Source organism: Schistocerca gregaria, chromosome 2, assembly GCF_023897955.1.
Source record: "Schistocerca gregaria isolate iqSchGreg1 chromosome 2, iqSchGreg1.2, whole genome shotgun sequence".
NCBI classification, from domain to species: domain Eukaryota; kingdom Metazoa; phylum Arthropoda; class Insecta; order Orthoptera; family Acrididae; genus Schistocerca; species Schistocerca gregaria.
This window is the reverse complement of record NC_064921.1, coordinates 948415864-948439213: the sequence shown is the minus strand read 5'-3', so window position 1 is coordinate 948439213 and position 23350 is coordinate 948415864. Positions and strand designations below refer to the sequence as shown.

At 38.0% G+C, this 23350-nt stretch overlaps 1 protein-coding gene across 6 annotated transcripts in view; it reads left to right on the top strand.

The window, feature by feature from the left end:
• The window catches only part of LOC126335411 (regulator of chromosome condensation), an 86662-nt gene that overhangs the window by 434 nt on the left and 62878 nt on the right, over positions 1 to 23350 (top strand). The window contains exons 2-3 of one of the 6 annotated variants that reach the window (XM_049998680.1): positions 21 to 199; positions 9342 to 9476. In XM_049998680.1, the coding sequence (XP_049854637.1) occupies positions 9386 to 9476 (91 nt within the window). In that variant the 5' untranslated portion in view covers positions 21 to 199; positions 9342 to 9385. Of the gene's footprint in view, positions 1 to 20; positions 533 to 955; positions 1931 to 8887; positions 9015 to 9341; positions 9477 to 23350 lie in introns of those variants that run through there. The other 5 variants (XM_049998682.1, XM_049998679.1, XM_049998683.1 and 2 more) reach the window with 5 other exon arrangements.

The window sequence follows — 23350 nt, the reverse complement described above, 5'->3', positions numbered from 1 at the left end:
AATCTCTTATTCTGTTACAGCTGTAGTCGAAACATCAGGTTATGGAATTTATGCGATATTCAGGCTTCACGTAACATTTTTTTCTTGCATTTCCATGAAGGGAAATACGTATTACGAAAGTGGGAAATTTGATGACGAGCGTATGTTTCCAAACCTGCTTGTTGCCTCTACATTCGAAATTGAGAACAGAAGGCTGGAGGTTAGTGTATGTATGTTGTACGTGTATTGTGATATTTAAGAGTTTATAGTTTATATAAAATGTTTGTTAAATTGAGCGGCAGTTTTGCATTCAAACTGTTTTAATCCACTATGGCTACATCCATTATGAGCATTTTGTTCGGCGTTTTACTGCCAGCACATGCCGCAGTTTACATAACTTTTTAGCTCAGTTAGATTGTTTCTTCGGTATTAGTACTTACAATAAGCTTCAGGACTTAAAACTGTGTATTACTTCGATACAGTCTGCCGTAGCTTGCATGTTGTGTGGACTGCGTAAACAAATAACATTGGAGATATCAGCTGTGTCGTTACTGTATGTACTAACGTTTTGAGTTTGATATTCGCATTCGGAGTACTTCAGTTGATTTAAATACCCCATAGAAATAGAGAGAACATATTCTGGATAATGATTTTAAGCTGACTGCAAATCCTTCGGAAGCGTTCATTTAATAAAGGTGGCAATGACAGGAAGTTTCTAAATAGTATAGCCTTTCGAAAGTAACAGTTCATGCGTTGTCTTTCAGATGACACGGTAGAATTTATTAAGGTGACTTACATCTGTTTGATAGTATACATGTATGAACAAACTCGAGAAACGTTCATGCGTCAGCCGGCAGCTCGAAGTTTCACAGTATTAGATAAGCTAAGACGTTCAAATTTGCAGTTTCTTCTAGCAGGGCTATGAGATTGATATAATAGATAACACACGATCTGAATTCTATTCCCATTTTACCCACATTTACGAAGGAGGAGATGCCGATGGAATGGGTGGGGGGGGGGGGGGGGGGGGGAGAGACAGCGGTTATTATATTTGTGGCTCTTGTGTTAAACTACTTGTCATTAGATTCGTTTTAAGCTGGAAACACTTTTGTATTGAGAACTGATGTTTTTAATGTTATCTAACGTATAGCCTGTATTTAGTATCTGTCCACATTTAATAACAACCTTTGGTTATTGATATTGTATTCCCATCAGTAGTCATTGCAGTTTACATTAACTATGTTGTGATTAAGAGAGAGAATTGTTTTGTCTAAGCTACCAATACACACAAGAGCACTGTTTATCACCACAGATTGCCACATGTGTGATTACGACAGAACAGTCCAGTGGTAGCATTGCATTTCTTGCCATATATTTTTCAAACTAAATAAGTTTTTGATGGTTCTACATTGTTTCTACTTCGTGTTTTGTACCTGTACTTTCCTGTTCTTGCATACAAGCAATTAAGGTATGGGATTATTCTCATCCCATTCTAGGTGTGTGTGTTTGTGTTTAACTCTTTTTCTCCTTCTATGGATTAATACTGAAATACACCAGGCCATGCTTCTAGGCATTTCAGAATGGAAGTGTGGGGTGTTCTAAAGGTATGTGCTGTGGCTGAGATTGACTGCCTTTGGTAACCTATTTGGGCACAGTCCACAAAAAGAGTCCCACTACCAAAGTCATCTCTATTTTAGAACTGTTGTAATAGTACTGCATCAAATCTTCGCAATTTTTCCTTGAAATTCCTATGATAGATTGCAGTGTTAAACATGGAATATGTTGTTGCTCTTGCCTGTTTTATCTCTATGCTGTGACAAGAAGCTTTGAAGATTGCTGCAACCTTGCCATTTCTTGCCTGTCTTTGTTGCCGTGTAAGTTAGAGGATAATGAAACCTATGTAACTGTAGTGATGAGCTACTGGAAGGCAGCACTGCTATCAATAATATTGGTATGTTGATCTGCATATGTAGCTATAACAATCTTTTCTTGTTGATGCTTATCTGGAAAAGTTGACAGACATGCCAAAATCTGAATATGTGAGTGCTACATCAACTGCACACATTCGTTTGCAAGTGAATGTCTGTGTAGTCATAGACAGTAAGGTTATCATTTGAAAGAAAACTCTATTTTTCCTACTGATCAAATAAACTCGAGCATTCCAGTCCTACAGGACATTAAAATCAATGTTGAATAGAAGTTTCTGCAGAGTGTGATCACTTACTTGCAACCATGTCTTGACTCAGGTTTACTCAGTCCTTTTACATTCCCTCATCAAATTTAACAGTGTTTTGCATATTATCATGAAGTGACAAAATAAGGAACAATAGGGTTCTTGGGATTGCCAGGACAAAACTGTGACTGTCTCAGAGTAAATTTATGTGGATGAAATCTCTGACCTTTCTTGGTTTATCGTGACAAAAGTTTTGCAGGAAATACTGACATCTATACTCAGAAAACACTGAAGAACATGGCACAGGGTATGCCCCATTGTACCATTTATCAGGGATTTCTCCCATTCTACTCATGTATGGATCACAGGAAGAACAATTGCTTAAATGCCTCTGTGCATGCTGTAATTAGCCTAATCTTGTCTTGGTAATCCCTTTGGGAGTGATATAGAGCTGGTTCTAATATATTCTTGGATTCATGACCTGAAATTTATCTAAAAATTTTCCATGTAGGTTTTCAGGGATAGTTTCCTTCTATCTTTAAGTGTCTGCCAGTTCAGTTCTTTCATTATCCTCATGAAACTTCCATTGATCAACAAACCTGTGACCATTCATGCTGTCTTCCTTTGTATACATTCAATTTACCCTGTTAGTCTTATTTGCTACAGTCTACCACCTGATTTACCTATGGCTGAGACTATGTTATTGTTTCATTTCATATCTTTACAAATTGTTACACATTGGGATTTGTATGAGTTGATCCATTTCAGCTGTGACTCAGTATTATGCAGTGGAAACTCAAGATTGGAATATCAGCAGTATTAGGAAAAATATAGTTTGCTACACACCATTAAGATGGTCCATTGAGTAGCATACAGGCACAATGAAAAGACTGTTACAAGCTTTGGCTTTTGGGCTACATTTGTCAGAGCTGCCAATGTTAGTGGTAATGTATGCAAAAGGCATGCTTGCTTTTGTGTTTGTGTGTAGGGGGGGGGGGGGGGCTCTGAAGAAGGGCCAAAAGCTGTAGTGTGTGTATTTTTGTTGTGCCTGTCTGAATCTCGTCTTTGTCGTGGGCAGCAGTCTATCCTTTTCCTAATACTATATATTAATATTAGTTATTTAACACTACATTTGTTTGTTTCGTGAAGCACTCGGTTTTACATTTCTGAACATTTGAAGCATGTTGCACTACTTTGAAATCTTATCAAGATCTGACTGAATATTTGCACAGCTTTTTTCTGATAGTACTTCATTATAGACAACTGCATCACATCAGAAAAAAACTTGAAGTTACTATTAATGTTGTCTGTAACGTCATTAATATACAACATGAACAGCAAATCAAAAAAACACTTTCCTGGGATACACCTGAACTACTCCTGTGTTGCTTTAGTACTTTATCCATCTTCAGCGACTGTAGTTGTATATACTGGAATAATCAGCAACCAGTTGCCCGTCTTCAGGAGGTTGTAACTGTTACATTCTTTGCAAGTATCAAAAATAAGATGTGTGCAGCATATTGCTGTGATCATGTGGTTATAGTGTGTGGTACAAAAATGGTATAAGGAAGCCAAACAACAAGTGCAGACTTTGTGCCAGAACTGGAGTCAGTTTTGTGGATCATTTCTGCCACCATTCTTGTAGACAGGTGTGACCTCTGCTTTCTTCCATTTTCAGGATATGGTATTTGGAGAGGGGTCAATTGTAGCTAACTCGGCTGTGAATTCAGTATAGAATCTGATAGGTGTTCCATTGGGCTCTGAGGCTTCTTTGAAGTTTGACTACCTCAGCTGTTCCTCAATACCACTAACACTGACAACTATTTCACTCTCCTTTTCAGTGGGGTCAGTCCATATAAAGTGGTCCAGTGATGGTTGCATGACAATTTTAAAATAGTTTTATTATTTTTACATGTGATTGCTGTATTTTAGAGAATTTCAAAACATTTTTTTTGTTGGATGGTAGTCATTTTTATTTGTAGGTGGTCCACAAATTTTCAGCCTGGAGATATTAGCGAAAATTTGAATATCTCTGCACTGGTTTAAGTTACAACATTGCAATTGACATGATTGTTTTTAGAAAATTGCCCTCTACAACATTGTCTATTACACAAAATACCCTACATTCCAAAATAACCAGTCAAAATGACCTCCAAAGTTTGGTATCAAAAATCCAAGTTTTGTGCCCAAAAATAACAAACAAGGAGTGATTTATTACAGTGTATTTTTTTCGTATAGTTAGATATCATATGCTGTTAGCCGTATATAGAGCACGAACACTTACAAATGTTTCCTTAATTTTTTATGAATTTTTGAAATTTGAAAATTTTCATTTTTTGTAATCATGATTTTGTAAGTATGATTTTTGCGCAGTTTGTACACCCATATGATAGCAATGTACTGTAAAAATTCTAACATTAACATCTGACTGTGAACAAAGATATTAATTTTTGAAAATGAGAAAATAATTCACATTACTCTACAACTGATCTTATGTCTGTTGCCTATTTAAATGCTTTGTTTCATTGCAATAAAATTTGTGACATATATTTATTTAACACTATTACCCAATATTAATTTAGTTTATTTATTTTTAATAATGCAATATTAAACAGTAGGAGCTTACGCTTTTGTTGAATGGTAATTAAAATGTACATTTACATTTAGGTTTATTGTCAATAAAGAAGTACATTATTGCTGGGTGTGGTATTGTAGAAGTACATTATTGCTGGGTGTGGCATTATTGTAGTCAGTCTGTTCTGAAACCTCTGTTAGTGTGTATGTACATGCTTAATTGAGAGATTAGAATGTGTTATGTGCTTTGTTCTGTGTGTAATTTGTAATTAATTTTGAGAGATTAACCGGAATGCAATAACATGGATGAACAGTGCTCTGTTGGACAGATAGCAAGTGAAGTGTGTCACAAAACAATTTACAGTTCAGTTTCAAAAAACTTGAAAAATCTCAATGACTTTGATGCGGAGGAAAGTGCTGTGATCCACTTGAAGTTCATAAGAAGCCTATTACTAAAGGTGTGAGGGAAATAACACTTGAACATTTGTCCTTGTCATGTGTGAGTGAAACAGCTTCCCAAGTGAAATGTAATGTGATTCCTGTAAATTCTCTGTGCCCAAATGTTTACTCAAAACTATTTGTTGTGAATCCAGAACCAGAATAATGTAACCTTGATAATGACATCTATATTGCTAATGAGGAAGCTGTTAGCATATTGGATTTTGCTTGTTCTAAGGTAACCTATCTCCTGCCTCAAAAATAATAAAATTAAGTAGCAGAAAAAGAAAAGCAACTATTAAAAATAAGGCACAACAAATTTCAGACAAAATTAGAAAAGACTTGGAATCATGCTTTAATAATACAGATACCAACATTATTTCCAAAGAAGAATGAAACCTACCACCAGCATCATCTGACACTGAATATTTGAGCTTAATTGAGAAATTAAAAGTTCTGTGACATCTAAAGAGGAAAAAGTTAAAATTTTAAGTTTGCTTCTGGAATCGCGGTCAGGAGAATAAATAGTTCATGAATTCAATGTTTCTCATCGTTTGGTTAAACTAACCCCTAAATTAGTGAAAGAGCAAGGCGTTCTTCCAGTTTTAGGAAAGAAGAAAGGAGTAGGAATAAGTGAAGAAGCAGTTAAAAAGATCCAGCAGTTTTTGAAGATGATGAAAACAGTAGAATGTGCCCAGGTTGCAAAGATAACAAAAAAGTTTTTATAAATGGAGTTAAAGTAACAAAGCAGAAATGACTCGTGCTGCCAAATTTAAATGAACTTTGTCGCTTTCAAAAATTCTCATCCTGAATGCAAAATTTTGTGGCCTCTGCCCCTAAGTGGTATATTTTGGCTGGATCTTCGGGGGACCCTCCGTGTGTGTTTGTTTGTATCATCAAAATGTCAGACTGATGATTGTGGGTGCAAAACTCGATGATCTTAACTGCAAAGAGTTACTAGATTTAATGGTCTGTGACACTAACAGTTATGACTGCATGATGAGTCTGTGTAGCAAATGCCGTGGTAAGGAAACCATTATTGAATTGTTTCATGAAAACGAGGAGGAAATGCCAGACAGTATTACCTTCAAACAGTGGGTCACAACTGACAGGGCAGAAATGATAACAGTGGTTAAATCTCAGGAAGAGTAGGCTACTTGGAATCTTTAATTGCTAACTTACAAAAACTCAAAAGTCACCACTATGTTTTAAAATCCAAAGTAAGTTTTTTGAAGGACAAAAAAGCACAACTTTATGAAACTGAATGCCTAGTGCTAGCTGATTTTGCAGAAAATTTTACATTTGTGATTCAGGATGCAATATGAGGGTACCACTGGGTCAGTGACCAGGCAACAGTGCATCCATGTATTCAGTACTTTAAAAATGAGAAAGATGAAGTTTGCAGTTCTTAAATTTGCATTCTAAGTGACTACTTGGAGCACAACATTTTGGTTGTGCGTGTGTTTCAAAAGTATATAATAAATTACGTAAAAGAAAGTTTTCCCAATGTTGAGTAGCTGAGATATTTTTCAGATGGAAGTGGTGGTCAGTATGAGAACAAAAAGAATTTTTCAAATCTGTGCAGCCACAAAGTAGACTTTGGGTTGGAGGCTGAATGACACTTCTTTTGCATCTTTGCCACGGTAAAAATGAATGCGATGGAGCAGGAGGTACAACAAAATGTGACGTAAGTAAAGCTAGTCTACAAAGACCAAACACAGTCCAAATTCTCACAGCACAGGATGTATGTCTTTTGCGGGGATAATATTGAAGGTATTACCTATTTTCTGATCAAGAAAAAAGTGGTTCTGCATATGAAAACAACACTTCAAACCAGATTTGAAAACTGGAACAAGGCACATTTCCACAAATTCCTTGGCATTGCAGAAAACTTAACAAATTTTGGATATCATTGAAAAATCTTTTAAGGAGACTTTAGTGCTTGAACTTACCACAGCAACTGGGAGGTCTTATTCTATATCACATAAGCTTTCTGAAAAAAATACGTGTTCTTAACATTCATCACCAGGTTTAGGAACAGTCACATCTCGAAGAATGTTAATTGAAAATATTTATTTTAAGTATGTCAAAATAATATAAATGTTAATTTCAGTGATGTTTCCAATTTTTCTATATAATTCAGTACCTTACTTCAATAATAATTGAGTATATCACACATAAACAGACACACAGCCATAAGATTAGTTGTAGGGTAATGTGAATTATCTCCTCATTTTCAAAAATTCATATCTATGTTCACGGTAAGATATCAGTGTTGGAATTTTTACAGTACCTTATCATATAGGTGTACAAACTATGCAAAAATCACGTTCTTATATTCAGTCTCACCTGAGGTAACTAACCCAAACTTTCCAAAAAAATGAAAATTTTCGAATTTCAAAAATTCATAAAAAATTATGGGAACATTTGTAAGTGTTCTTGATTTATATGAGGCCAGTAGTGTATGATATCTAACTATAGGGGAAAAAAATAGACTGTTATAAATCACTCCTCGTTTGTTATTTTTGGTCCTAAAAAGCGGATTTTGAACATTTGTATACCATATTTTGGAGGTCATTTTGAGTGGTTATTTTTGATTTTAGTGTATTTTGTGTAATAGACAATGTTATAGAGGACACTTTTCTAAAAACAATCATGCCAATTGCAATGTTGTAACTTAACACAGTGCAGAGATATTCATATTTTTGCTAATGTCTCTAAACTGAAACATGGTCGCGTGATTACAAAGGAAAATGGCTGCCATTCACTAAAGGTGAAAGGTAAAACATTTTTTAAAAACTGTTTTCAACTTCTCTAATATAGGGTAATCACATATAAAAATATTAAAGTATTTTAAAATAGTCAAGCAACCAACTTAATTTTTTATTTGACCACTTCATTTGGATTGACCCAGTGGTACAGGTATTAAATTTGTAGAAAGACATTTGGAAGTTAATTTAAGTCTCTCTACATCTGATTCGCTGCCTTCTGTTTCAGTTCCTGCCTCATCTGTGAGTGACAGGCCATGAACAGCATTCACAAACAACCATAATTCGTTTTGGTTTTATGAAATAAATACATGTTTACAAAATTCCAGTGATACTTCTTTACAAAAGTATCAGTTGACTAGTCTGCTTTTTCTTTGTACCCCGTTACCATTTCTGAATTTCTCACATTTTCTGACTCCCTCCAAGCATTCATTAGAATCTCTTACAGAAAAAGTGACACACAAATCTCCTATTATCTGTGTATGTAGGTTATCACATCATGTATATTGTCTCAGCTTCAGGACAGCTTTAAGAACAAGGCAAAGTTAATCAGAAGAGGATTGTCTAGTTCAGATTCCAGGAGAGGGATTAGTATGCCACTCTGTGCTTCGTGGGTTATGTCGAGTTCCTCTTCCATCAATGGTGGCCTTATTCGCAGGTCTGTAGTTGTTTCTCATCTTCTGATGCATGATCCAGTCACACAACTCATGCCTTTATACTTGTGCCCAAAATCCCCAGTGTGGAATGGATTTACTAAATTCACACAAAATAGAATGAAATCCGGAAATACTGTTCCTTCCATCTTTCAGTTCTATGGAGAATTATTAAGAGATTTCTTCAAAGATGACTGAGATGTTGTTTATACTGTTTCTTCATTGTTTCACTTCTGTAGAGAATTATCACCAAGAGATACCTTCAGTGACGACTTAGGTGTTGTTTTCTTATCTTGCAGCATTCTTAGTTTGTTGAGCGAAGAGTTTTAGCCATGACCAGAGAGTGGTTTCTGCCACAGTTTTGCACTATGATGTGTACATAAAACACGTCTGATGGAAAGTGTAGCATAAACTGATGCTAGTGCCCTAGTAAGTTAGATTTATACGTTTTGTATGCAGATCAGTTTTGAAATAGGTATTAGAAGCACAGAGTGCATGTAAAGCACAATTATTCAAGACACTGTCCATTGTCATTCATGTTTTGGATACAGACTAGCTCTGTATAGTTTGACATGTTTGTGGTATTGCAGATCCTTGTGTAGAAGTCATCAAATATTAAAAATGATCCATTGTGTTTGAGAAATGACACTTCTGCTTGTTTATAGTAGAGTTGAATCTTGAAATTCAAAACAATATTAGAAGTTTGGTAATCACTGAAACAAATTAATTTATTTGCTTTTGTTCTTAATTTTACAGGTGGTTTTATCTTTCACTCTTACATTAAAACGGAGGGGACCAACATGCCTGTCAGAAAAACTGCAACAAAACGGAAAAGCACAGCCAGGATTATTACTCCTGGCCTTCCCGCTAAAACTTCAAGGAAGTCACGCTGTAAGTAGCGAAACTTATTTCCAGTTTTTATCTTTTCCTTCTACCCTGCCCCCCCCCCCCCCCCAAAAAAAAAAAAATCACTCCCCTTTGAAACAGCTTTCTATTAAGGAGCAGCATAAAATGAACATTTTCTTTTAAAGTTAAAGTGTGATGTTGTAAAGAGAAGTTTATTTTAAAATCTGTTCTTCTTCCTGTGATATCTTATGATTATGTTGAAATATACGTAGTTGCCTTTATTGTATGGAAAATAAATGTAAAGTTGTTTTGTTGTTTCTGTTTGCATATAAAAATGCATATTTTAAAAATCTGATTTCTACACAGCACCTAATCTTATTTACTCCACCTGAAATCTAAGTCTTCACAGTTCGTCTAGAAACTAGTATCTATAACATACTCAACATACCATGAATATTGATGAAAAGTTCTCAAATTTGTAGCTTTTTAAATGGGACAAAGAAACCAGGAGTAGAAAGGTTGGTCAGGGATCCACAGTGTCGGGTATTAAAAAAAACTGTCTGAAATTATATTTCATGGGTCTGGTTGAAAAGTTTTGGTTACTGAAGATAAAATCTTTAAGAAGTTTTTCTTGAGATCATTTGAAAATCAGTCCATGCATCCAGTTTTGCATCCCTCTCAAACATTTAACTCCAGTCAATACCCACCTACATGATCCCCAAAATGCACAAACTCAACAATCCTGGATGCCCCATTGCAGCTGGTTATTGTGCTCCCACTGAAAGAATTTTGGCCTTCATTGACCAACCTCTCGAATAAATTGCCCATAATTTAGCTACCCACAGCAAAGACATCAGTCACTTCCTTCATCAACTCTTCACCATCCCCACTCTTTTACCTCCTGGTTCCCTACTTGTCATAGTTGATGCCACCTCCCTATACACCAACATCCCTCATGCCCAAGGTCTTACTGCTACTGAACACTTGTTTTCTTAACATCCGCCAGACTCCAAACCCACTACCTTGTTCCTCACACATCTTACTCTCTTTATCCTCACACACAACTGCTTCTCATTTGAAGGGAAGGTATATAAACAAATTTGCGGCACAGCCATGGGCACCCATATGGCATCCTGCTATGCCAAGCTTTTTATAGGCCATCTAGAAGAGACCTTCCTTGCCTCCCAAAACACCAAACCCTTAGTCTGGTTCAGGTTCATTGATGATATCATCATGACCTGGACTCACAGCCAAGGTACCCTGTCTTCATTCCTTCATAACCTCAACATCTTCTCTTCCATCTGCTTCACGTGGTTCTCCTCAACCCACTGTGCCACCCTCCCAGATGTTGACCAGTCTCCCAGATGTTGATGGGTCTATCTGTCCACATTATACCCACCAACAGTAGCTGCATTTTGACAGTGATCACCCCTTTCACACCCAAAAATCCCTCCCATACAGCCTGGCCACCCAAGGACAGTGTATCTGCAGTGACAAGAATTCCCTTGCTAAGTATGCTGAGGGTATCACCAACACCTTCACAGACAGGCACTATCCTCCGAACCTAGTCCGCAAACTGATTCCCGTGCCATTTCCCCTCATACCCCCAATCCTCCCACCATCCCCTAGAACCAGCCACAAAGGAGTGTCCCCATCTTCACCCAGTACCACCTCAGACTGGAACAACTGAACCACATCTTTCGCTAGGGCTTTGATTACCTATCATCATGCCCAGAGATGAGGAACATCCTACCTAAGATACTTCCCACCCCTCCTAAAATGGCGTTCTGTCAGCCGCCCAACCTCCACATCATCCTAGTCCATTCCTATGACAATCCCAACCCCTCGACACAAAGATCATATACCTGTGGAAGACTCAGATTAGAGACCTGCTCAATCCACACAACCTGAACTTCCCATTCCAGTTACAGGTTTATTTAACTCCATCAGGAGCAGGGCCACTTGTGAAAGCAGCCATGTCATTTACCAGGTCTGCTGCAATCATTGCACAGCTTTTTATATTGGTATGACTACGAACCAGCTGTCCAATAGGATGAATGGCCTCCGACAAACTTTACCCAAGAGCAAAGTAGACCACCCTGTGGTACAACATGCAGATGATCATAACAGACTTGATTTCAGTGGCTCCTTCACTACCCAAGCTATCTGGATCTCCACCACCAGCTTTTTTGAACTGTGATTATGAGAGTTAGCTTTACAACACATTCTCCGCTCCTGTAATTGTACTGGCCTCAACCAACAGTAACATTCTGTCTGCACACCCTCCACCCAACAGTTTCCACCCCCCTCTGTCCTATCATCTCCTCCCCATTCTCATCTCCTCCCTGTTTATTTGCAGCCCTCTGCCAACACATTTGCCCATCTTTCCCTACTCCTCTCCTTTTTTTCCCTACTTCCCTGCCCCACAACTTCTTGACGCTGTGACTGTTGGTGGTCTACTCCCTGCACACTCCACCAGACAGCATTCTTCTCTCTCCCCACTTGTACTCGCGTGTACTCTACTATCCCTTCCTCTTTCCCGCCCCTCCATGTTGCTGCTTTCATCCCAAGTGATAGTTGCATTCTGGCACAAGATGCTGGAGTTGGCGGTTGTGTGTGCGTGAAGTGTGCTTGCTTGTACAGTAAGTAGCAATCTGTCTTTTCCTACATTGTTAGTATTTGTGTATGTAATTTTTGAAAGAGTTATGTAGTCTGCCCTCCCCTTGCATTTGTTGTAGTTAATGTACAATGTGTAAACATCATACACATTAAAATGTACACCAGAGATCTGTTTTTACATCAGAGATCTGTTCTCTTTTCAAAAATTACATTATAGTTTTAGTGGTAGTGAAAAATGTGTCCTATACGGTGTGAAGAGACCTTAGGCTAAGCTGTAGATTAGTCTGTCACAACAACAAAGATTCTGAGGGGAACCACTATCACACTGGAGCCCTTGGTTGCTGTTTTTAGCAGTATGATCGGTTTCATATAAATTAACGCTAGTGTTGACTTAGGTAGACATGCACTTTTAGGATGTGGTGAAGTTGGCAGTACTGCTGTTCTAGCAGTGTCATCAGTCGCTATTTTTTTGGTAATGAAACTTGTAGCGATAGCTGCCTCAGCCATGTACCCCAAAGTCAAGGTTTAGTTGCAGGCAGAAACAATTAAAAAAGTCTTCTTTGGAAATACGCACACACACACACACACACACACACACACACACACACATTTTGGAAAGCTCAAATGGTTAGCAGCCTTTTCATTGCACCTGTGTACAGCTCAATGCCTTCTCTGTGGTGATTAGCAATCTAGCCTTCTCATATTAATCATCGTCATTGACTCAACAGCCCCTTGTGAGACTTGGCCTTGCGTGGAAGATTATTTCATTTGTCTATGTTTAGTGCTGAGGTCCTCAGATTCTGAATGCCAAGTTTCCTTATGTCCTCTCTGACACCTCCCTCCCACCTTAGCTTTGATCTTCCAACTCTACTCGTTCCTTGTGGCACTAATGAATATTTTCTTAATCATTCTATTGTTTGCTCTCAGTATATGTTCTGTCCAATCCAGCCTGTTAATATTAATGTAGCTTACAATGTCTGGTTCCATTATGTAACCTGTATAATTTGTAGTTGAATCTCCTCCTCCAGATACCATTTTCTTCCACTAGACCAAGAATTTCTCTGAGGCTCTTTCTTTCAAGTATGTCATGTTGCTTGTAATCAAATTTTGTTTATATCTGTATCTTGAAACCTTCTGTCAGCACTGGCCCCCCTAAAACTTTATAGTTACCATTTCCATAAAAGCACTGTGAGACAAAGTTGGCATTGGATGCACATAAACACTCTGAAATGTCTTGACCAAATTTTTATGATTCCAATAAGCAGTTTAAACTTGCTTATTTTGCACAGAGCATAACTTAATCATAGCTAACACTTGTTTCAAGAAACATGAAAGAAGGTTGTATACATGGAAGAATCCTGGAATACTAGAAGGTTTCAGATAGATTATATAATGGTAAGACAGAGATTTAGGAATCAGGTTTTAAATTGTAGGACATTTCCAGGGGCAGATGTGGACTCTGACCACAATCTATTGGTTATGAACTGTAGGTTAAAACTGAAGAAACTGCAAAAAGGTGGGAATTTAAGGACATGGGATCTGGATAAGCTGAAAGAACCAGAGGTTGTACAGAGTTTCAAGGAGAGCATAAGGCAACAATTGACAGGAATGGGGGAAAGAAATACAGTAGAAGAAGAATGGGTAGCTCTGAGGGATGAAGTAGTGAAGGCAGCAGAGGATAAAGTAGGTAAAAAGACGAGGACTGCTAGAAATCCTTGGGTAACAGAAGAAATATTGAATTTAATTGATGAAAGGAGAAAATATAAAAATGCAGTAAATGAAACAGGCAAAAAGGAATACAAACGTCTCAAAAATGAGATCGACAGGAAGTGCAAAATGGCTAAGCAGGGATGGCTAGATGACAAATGAAAGGATGTAGAAGCTTATCTCACTAGGGGTAAGATAGATACTGCCTACGGGAAAATCAAAGAGACCTTTGGAGAGAAGAGAACCACGTGTATGAATATCAAGAGCTCAGATGGCAACCCAGTTCTAAGCAAAGAAGGGAAGGCAGAAAGGTGAAAGGAGTATATAGAAGGTTTATACAAGGGCGATGTACTTGAGGACAATATTATGGAAATGGAAGAGGATGTAGATGAAGACGAAATGGGAGATAAGATACTGCGTGAAGAGTTTGACAGAGCACTGAAAGACCTGAGTCGAAATAAGGCCCCGGGAGTAGACAACATTCCATTATAACTACTGACGGCCTTGGGAGAGCCAGTCCTGACAAAACTCTACCATCTGGTGAGCAAGATGTATGAGACAGGCGAAATACCCTCAGACTTCAAGAAGAATATAATAATTCCAATCCCAAAAAAAAGCAGGTGCTGACAGATGTGAAAATTATCGAACTATCGGTTTAATAAGTCACAGCTGCAAAATACTAACGCGAATTCTTTACAGACGAATGGAAAAACTGATAGATGGGGATCTCGGGGAGGATCAGTTTGGATTCCGTAGAAATGTTGGAACACGTGAGGCAATACTGACCTTATGACTTATCTTAGAAGAAAGACTAAGAAAAGGCAAACCTACGTTCCTAGCATTTGCAGACTTGTAGAAAGCTTTTGACAATGTTGACTGGAATACTCTCTTTCAAATTCTGAAGGTGGCAGGGGTATAATACAGGGAGCGAAAGGCTATTTACAATTTGTACAGAAACCAGATGGCAGTCATAAGAGTCGAGGGGCATGAAAGGGAAGCAGTGGTTGGGAAAGGAGTGAGACAGGGTTGTAGCCCCTCCCCGATGTTATTTAATCTGTGTATTGAGCAAGCAGTAAAGGAAACAAAAGAAAAGTTCGGAATAGGTATTAAAATCCATGGAGAAGAAATAAAAACTTTGAGGTTCGCCGATGACATTGTAATTCTGTCAGAGACAGCAAAGGACTTGGAAGAGCAGTTGAACGGAATGGACAGTGTCTTGAAAGGAGGATATAAGATGAACATCAACAAAAGCAAAACGAGTATAATGGAATGTAGTCAAATTAAATCGGGTGATGCTGAGGGAATTAGATTAGGAAATGAGACACTTAAAGTAGTAAAGGAGTTTTGCTATTTGGGGAGCAAAATAACTGATGATGGTCGAAGTAGAGAGGATATAAAATGTAGACTAGCAATGGCAAGAAAAGCGTTTATGAAGAAGAGAAATTTGTTAACATCGAATATAGATTTATGTATCAGGAAGTCGTTTCTGAAAGTATTTGTATGGAGTATAGCCATGTATGGAAGTGAAACATGGATGATAAATAGTTTGGACAAGAAGAGAATAGAAGCTTTCGAAATGTGGTACTACAGAAGAATGCTGAAGATTAGATGGGTAGATCACATAACTAATGAGGAGGTATTGAATAGGATTGGGGAGAAGAGAAGTTTGTGGCACAACTAGACTAGAAGAAGGGATCGGTTGGTAGGACATGATCTGAGGCATCAAGGGATCACAAATTTAGCATTGGAGGGCAGCGTGGAGGGTAAAAATCGTAGAGGGAGACCAAAAGATGAATACACTAAGCAGATTCGAAAGAATGTAGGTTGCAGTAGGTACTGGGAGATGAAGAAGCTTGCACAAGATAGAGTAGCATGGAGAGCTGCTTCAAACCAGTCTCAGGACTGAAGACAACAACAACAACATATCATAAATAAATATTGACCAGATAACAAGTATTAAGTTCAACGAGTTTTTACTTACTCATAATAATGATATTAAGAATTTGCTTTTGAGAATGACATAATGTCGAAATGTGTAAAGTGTATTGCAGCAATAAAATTGTGGTAAAGACATTTCAAAACATTTAAGTGAAATTTATAAATCATAACTTTAGTTTTAATGAACAGCAGTTAGATTTCAGATGTTTCTTGGGCCCATATTAGCACTTGTTAGCAGACAATATTTTTGTGGCTTTAAGACCTGACATTGTTCCCACAGTCTACTTCTGATTCAAGGCAAGTGAAACTACACATGAAACCAAACTTGTGTAAACCAATTTCTGTGGATGGGGCTCATTAAGATAATCTTTTTTAATTACAGGCATATACTTAGATTTCCTTTCATTAACATATAACTTAATTTTCCTAGTGGCCCTTTCAAGACAAACCACCTTCTTGCAGTTGTATCAGTATCATCTGCATGTGCCAGTACTTGAAATGATTTGTGTGGAATAGTCCCCATTATATTGATGCCCACATTTTTTATAATCTTTTCCAAGTCTGTGTTAAATAGGACAGACAATATCTCTGTGCCTTACTCCAGTTTTTGTTGTAGAAGCACTTGATAGCATAGTCTGGGTTTTAACTTGATTGCAGGTGTTTTCCATGCTAGCTTAAGGCTCCCAAATTAATAGATATCTGTAACTCTTCCATTGCTATATACAGTTCACTTCTGTCACTACTGATGCAGGTTGATCTGAAGTCTATGAAGAGGTGGTATATCAATCCCAGTTTCTTACATTTTTCTACTATTTGCTCCATCCTGAAGATCTGATCATCAGAAGATCTTCCTTGACGAAATCCACATTGATAGTCACTGAAAGAATTTTCAATATAGTGTGCAAGCCTATTAAAGAGGATATTGGAGAATACTTTATATGCTGTAGGTAATAGGCAAGTTCTCTCATAGTTAAAGCACACCATGATGTCACCTTACTTGTGTACTGGACATAAGGTACTTTTGCTCTAGTCATCAAGGATACCTCCATCTATCCAAGTCATAATTACAAGCTTTTGGAACTGCTTGCTAAGTTCCTTTTCTGTATTTTTATTGAGTTCTCTTGAACTAGATCCATTCCTGGAGCCTTATTATTCTTCAGCTTCTTGATGGTTACCTCCGTTTTCTCAGCAGTTAGTTTTGGTTCCCTGTATTTACAGAGGGCACCTTTGGTTCTTAGCAAAATCATCATTTAGCAATTCGTCAAAGTGTTGAGTCCACCTGAACATGTTGCTTCACCTCTACTCAAAATTGAGTCATCTGTATATCTAAATAAATTTGTCGTGGACTGGAAATCCATTTGCGTGTTCTTTTAAATGTTGATAAAAAGCTCTCGTCTTATTCATCCTTCCAGCTGTTCCATTTCTTCAGTTCTTTCATTTCATGCTACACCCCTCCACTCCCTGCCGCCTTTGTTTTTGTGTGCCTCCTTCTTTCTCCTCTTGCTGTTCTGTAATTGTCTACAGATCTTCGGGTATGATTTACCTGTTGTATTCTCTATTTCAGGATTAATTTATGATTGCTGTTAAATGTATACTTCACTAAACCAGCCATTGTGTATGGTCTGATTTACTCTTCTTAAACCTTTGGTAGTGGCTTCTCTAAGGATATCTTTCAGGTTTCTCCATATTTTCTCAATACTCTCCTTGTCAGGAAAATGTGCCAGGCCTTTCTTGAATAGGTCACAAAATCTTTGAGCTGTTTCAGCTCCTTGACCTTTTCAGTTTGGCATTTTCTTGTGTGAAAGCTGTAAACCTTCCTTGCATCAAACATTCAACTTCTGATCATTGCTATTACAACGCAATGGTCAAAGTCAACATTAACACCTCTATAGCTTCTAATATTTACTAGGTTGGACACACGTTGTGCGTCTATTAGGAGATGATCAATTTGATGAAAAGTATTTCCAATTGGAGATTTCCACATCATTTTTTATATGTCTGTGGTTAAAAGTTACACTACCCCCTACCACATTTCTACATCTACATTTGTGTCTGTACTGTGCAAACCACCATGAAGTGCATGGCAGAGGGTATGTTCCATTGAACCAGCTGTTGGGATTTCTTTCCATTCCATTCACATATGGAGTGTTGGAGGAATGATTGTTTAAATGCCTTTGTGTGTGCTGTAATTATTCTAATCTTGTCCTCATGATCCCATGGTGAGTGATACTCAGGGGTTTACTCTATCCCTGGAGTCATTATTTAAAGCAGATTCTTAAAACTGTGTTAATAGACATTTTTAGGATAGCTTCGATCTATCTTCAAAAGTCTTCCAGTTCAGTTTCTTCAGTGTCTCTGTAAGTCAAACTTGTGACAATTTGTTCTGGCCTTCTCTGTATATATTCAGTATCCTCTGTTAGTCTTATTTAGTATGGGTCCCACACATTCAAGCATTATTCTAGAATGGCTTACAAGAGTGATTTGGAAGCAATCTCCATTGTTGACTGATTGCACTGCCCAGTATTCTACCGTGATTGTTGTATTTCACATCCATACAAAGTGTTACACCCAGGTATTTGTATGAGTTGGCCAATTCCAACAGTGAGTCATTAGTGTTATAGTCATACGATCTACATTTTTTTCATTTTGTAAAGTGCACAATCTTACTCTTATGAACATTTAAAGCAAGTTGCCAATCTCTGCGCCACTCTGAAATCTTATCAAGAACTGACAGAATATTTATGCAGCTTCTTTCAGAAAGTACTTGATTGTAATAACTGTGTCATCTGGAAAAAGCCTGATTTTACTGTTAATGTTATTTGCAAGATCATTAATATACAATATGAATGGCAGGGGTCCTAAACCACTTCCCTAGAGCACACACAAAGTTACTTCTACATCTGACAATGACTCTCCATCCAAGATCACATGCTGTGTCCTCCCTACCAAAAAGTCCTCAATCTCGTCACGAATTTCACTCGAACCCCGTATGATTGTCCTTTTGACAATAAGCGTAGGTGCGGTACTGAGTCTAATGCTTTTCTCAAATCAAGAAATATTGCATCTCCCTGGCTGCCTTGATCAAAGCTTTCAGTATGTCATGTGACAAAAGTGCAAGTGGGTTTCACATGATCAATGTTTTCGAAATCCATGCTGGTTGGCATATATAAACAATCATTCTTTCAAGATACTTTTTTATGTTGGAGCTCTGAATATGTTCTATGATTCTGCAACAAATCTATGTCAAGGATACTGGACAGCAGTTTTGTGGATCACTTTCCTAACCTTCTTGCAGACGGGTGTGACCTGTGCTTTCTTCCAAGAACTAGACATGGTTTTTTGTTCAAGGGATTTGTATCAGACTATTGGTAGAAGAGGGGCTAATTCAGCCATAATTTTAGTATAGAATGTGATAGGGATTCCGTCGGGCCCTGGAACTTGGTTATATTTTAACGATTTCAGCTGTTTCTCTACACCACTGACACTAATACTTATTTCATTCACCATTTCAGTGCTATGAGGTTTAAATTGTGTCAATTCTCTTGTGTTTCCCTTTGCAAAGGAGCATTTGAAAATGGAGTTTAGCATTTCAGCTTTTGCTTTGCTACCTTCAATTTCGTTTGCTAGGGACTGGACACTAACTTTGGTGCCACTAACAGCGTTTGTGTGTGACACAAATTTCTTTGGGTTTTCTGGAAGATTGTTTGACAATATTCTGCTATGATAGTCACTGAAGCCTTCATGTGTTGCTCTCTTGACAGCCAAATGTGCTTCATTTAGCATCTCCCTATCTATAACCACATAGTTGGTTTTCTTTGCATTATGCAGTAGTCTGTTTCTTTAGAAGTTTCTTTACAGCGACTGTAAACCTCCCATTGTGGACTGCTTTGGATACATATCTATCCAGTCAACTATTCTGTTAAACTTGAGTGGCAGTTCCTCCACATGCTTCTGCCTGGTGCTGAAAGTTTAACGTTCCTCATTGAGATAAGATGACACTACTGATTTTTACTAGACATATGTATCTTTCTGGTTGTTTTTGTTGTCCTTTGCACTTTGGTAATCATTGTTGCCGCAGCTGCATCATGACCACTGGTACCAGTTTGTGTGGGCATCCTCAAAGAGGTCAGGTCTGTTTGTTGCCATTCAATTCAACGTATTTCCATCATAAGTGGGGCTTCAAACTATCTGTTCTGGGTAGCTTTCAGACAAGGCATTAGTGACTTATCATGCCCACCACTAAGAAAACTTTAGTTATTAAGGTCTCCACCGACGATTACAGTATGACTGGGGAATTTATGTACAAGTGAAATGATGTTTTCTCTGAAGTTTTCGGTTACATCAGGAGGAAAACATGGTGGTTGATAGAATTCTATTACCATTTTATGGCCGGCCGGAGTGGCCGAGCAGTTCTAGGCACTACAATCTGGAACCGCACGACCGCTACAGTCGCAGGTTCGAATCCTGCCTCAGGCATGGATGTGTGTGATGTCCTTAGGTTAGTTAGGTTGAAGTAGTTTTAAGTTCTAGGGGACTGATGACCTCAGATGTTAAGTCCCATAATGCTCAGAGCCATTTGAACCATTTTATGCCCACGCATGATAAGAGTCTTGCCCATTGTCACATACAGCTTCAGTTTCTGTCAGTGGATTTGAGTTTGTTGTCTACTGCAAAAACATGCCGCCTGCACATACAGCTTCAGTTTCTGTCAGTGGATTTGAGTTTGTTGTCTACTGCAAAAACATGCCGCCTCAGTTTCCTATTAGTCCATCCTTTCGATATACACTTAAATTTTCCCCAAAAATCTCTGTGCTATCAATTTCATGTTTGAACAAGCTTTCTGTTGCTAGTTTTAGGTGAGCTTCACTGCTTTTCAGGAGCACTTCAAACTCTGGCACTATGTTGCAAATGTTTGGGTATTTAACCATTAGGATTTTAGTACGCTCATCTGTAAGATGCATTGCTGTCAATGTCACACTGGTACTTCTGGGTTTCCTACAGCTATCATCGTCTGGATTGGATGGAGAGTCACATTATCTAAAATCCCTCACATACATTCGGCCTGAGTAGCAGCCTTCAATGTGTATTGCAAACCTGACCCAATTGGTTAGATCCTATGGTTCTCAATCCCTACAGTGCAAATCTTCAAAGTTGCTGCATAGTTTGTCACAGAATCTTTGAAGTCTTTCCATTTGACTAGGAACCAAGGGGTTGAGATCGTTTATGGGGACAGTGCTGGAAATTGTGAATTTTGTTGAAACTCCTTGTGCAAGGCTGGTCTTCTCAATCTTCTCTGCCAGTTGCTGCAGTGTTTCAAATATTACGTTGGAGCCCATATGATAGGCACCATTTGTTCCAACGTGCATCACAATAGGCAGTTACTTGCACCCTGTTCCTCAAAGGCTGCCAAAATAACCTCTTCCACATGTTGACTGAGGGCCACAGGCATATACGCTAAATACATCTGGTGTCCTTTCTTGTCCCTTGCTGCTATATCCCTATGGGACACAATTATGTGCCACACATTTGAACTGCCAATGATTAATAGACCTCTATTCTTCTAAGTTTGTCACCTCTTGATACTGGATGAAACAGATTTCCCAAAATAGGTGAAGTGAGTCTGACTGGCTCATTTCAGTGAAAGACAGCACCTCAGCTTGTTAGTTAGGGGGCTCAGTGTAACTGCCTGAGTGCTCTCTGGTTCCCTTCCATCCTGTACAAGATGCCTAATCGTACCATTGAAACACCATTTGCATTCTGTTGGACGAGTAATGTTGTATCCCGTACTTTCTACAGACAGACAGGATCCACAGGAGAGGATAGTACTTTAGATACCTTTGGTGCTGGTGCCGCAGGTACATGATTCTCAGGAACTCTTCCAACAAAACGAATTACAGCAGCTGCCAATCATTTGACATTAGTCAGGGCAATTTCCAGCTGCTTACAAATGTTAATTAACTCATCCCACATTAGATAACAGCATTTTGGGTGGTACAATGTATTATAGGACAGTGGACAAATATCTTTAAGTAAGCTTGCTGATTATCTCCTAATATGTTGAGCTTAAAAGTTACTAATTTCGTACAAGAATTTTCATATACACAAAGTGAGATTTCTATTAAGCCAACCGAAAAATTTATTGTAAAAATTATTGGTTTCAGTTTGCTTTTGTTCTACAATATTACTTTTTATTGCTAACCAGTTTTCGGCTTACAAGGCCATCTTTAGACATCAGACATAAATGTCTGAAGATGGCCTTGTAAGCCGAAAACCGGTTAGCAATAAAAGTAATATTGTAGAACAAAAGCAAACTGGTGCTTTCCATTTATTATTATAATGTTGTTCTACCGAGAGCCGACGGAAGATTCTGTTAATATTATTGGTTTCCTAAAACTTTTTGAGGTTAATTCTAGATGTTAGCAAACTTGGAAACAAAGTTGATTTAGATGAATGTTGATGATGTATGTGGCCACTACTCTTTAGGCGAAAACTAAGTGTAACACAACATGTCGGTTATAATATATGCAACAGTTACTAAATCACAAAGGCTGATTTACGACAAATTAGATTATGCACAGGGCAATGGTAATTTCCGAAAGTTCTCAAAAGTGCATATTTATTTCCACTGATGTAAAATGTAATTCAGGGATGGATCTATTCTTTGGTGGCAGCTATGACTCTCAAATGTTGATTTGCTATGAAATAAGTTACATATCCAAAACACTCATAATGGTAACTTACGAAAATATAGTTTTGTAAGCACCTAGAAATTCTCAGAAATAACCTGTTTCTCATGTAATTATATAATGAAATTAGAGTGTGATTATTTTGAACCAGGATAGGCCTACGGTTCTCAAAAATCATAAAAGAGCACAAACACTGTTTAAGCCTACAATTCATGATAACAGTAAGAATTTATCACAGCACTCTCAAATTTTCGAAATTTCACAATGTATCACAATACAAACGGGTATTGATGCAGTCAGCAAAGGATTATGCAGAAGCGATGCAAACAGTAAAATATGTGAATCTACACTTTCAACTTGGCACACGAATTTTGCACTTGCAGTGTCGAAAAATATCAAAAATGTGCAGCAGCACCAGAGCAAGTCTTCTGCCTGTTGCAGCTAACAATGCTAACCCATTTCTTGGGGAAGCAAAATGTATAAACTACCTCTAAAACAGAAGTTAACAAGTCATTTGTGGGTTGGAATAGTCATGGAAAAGTATGCGCTCTGGAGTTCCCCAAGGCTCCGTCCTTGGTCCACTACTCTTCTCACTGTACATTAATGATATTCCTTCAGTGATTCACTCCTGCACCTACCATCTATATGCCGACGACATCCAACTGCACATTAGTACAAGCCCCAAAAACATTGCTGGCGCAGTAGCGAGTATGAATGCAGATCTTTGTTCTGTTTCTCGATGGGCACAGAACCTAGGTCTGAAACTAAACCCCAAGAAATCCCAGGTCATACTTATATCTCATCCAAAGTTAATCAGCCAGTACTTTCGCGAAACAGTCCCTACAATACACCTCAACGGTACCCAACTACCATACCAAAAAACAGTAAAAGACCTTGGAATAATCTTGGATGAACACCTAAACTGGGAAGAACAAACAGTCACAGCTTGCCGGAAATCGCTCTCCTCCC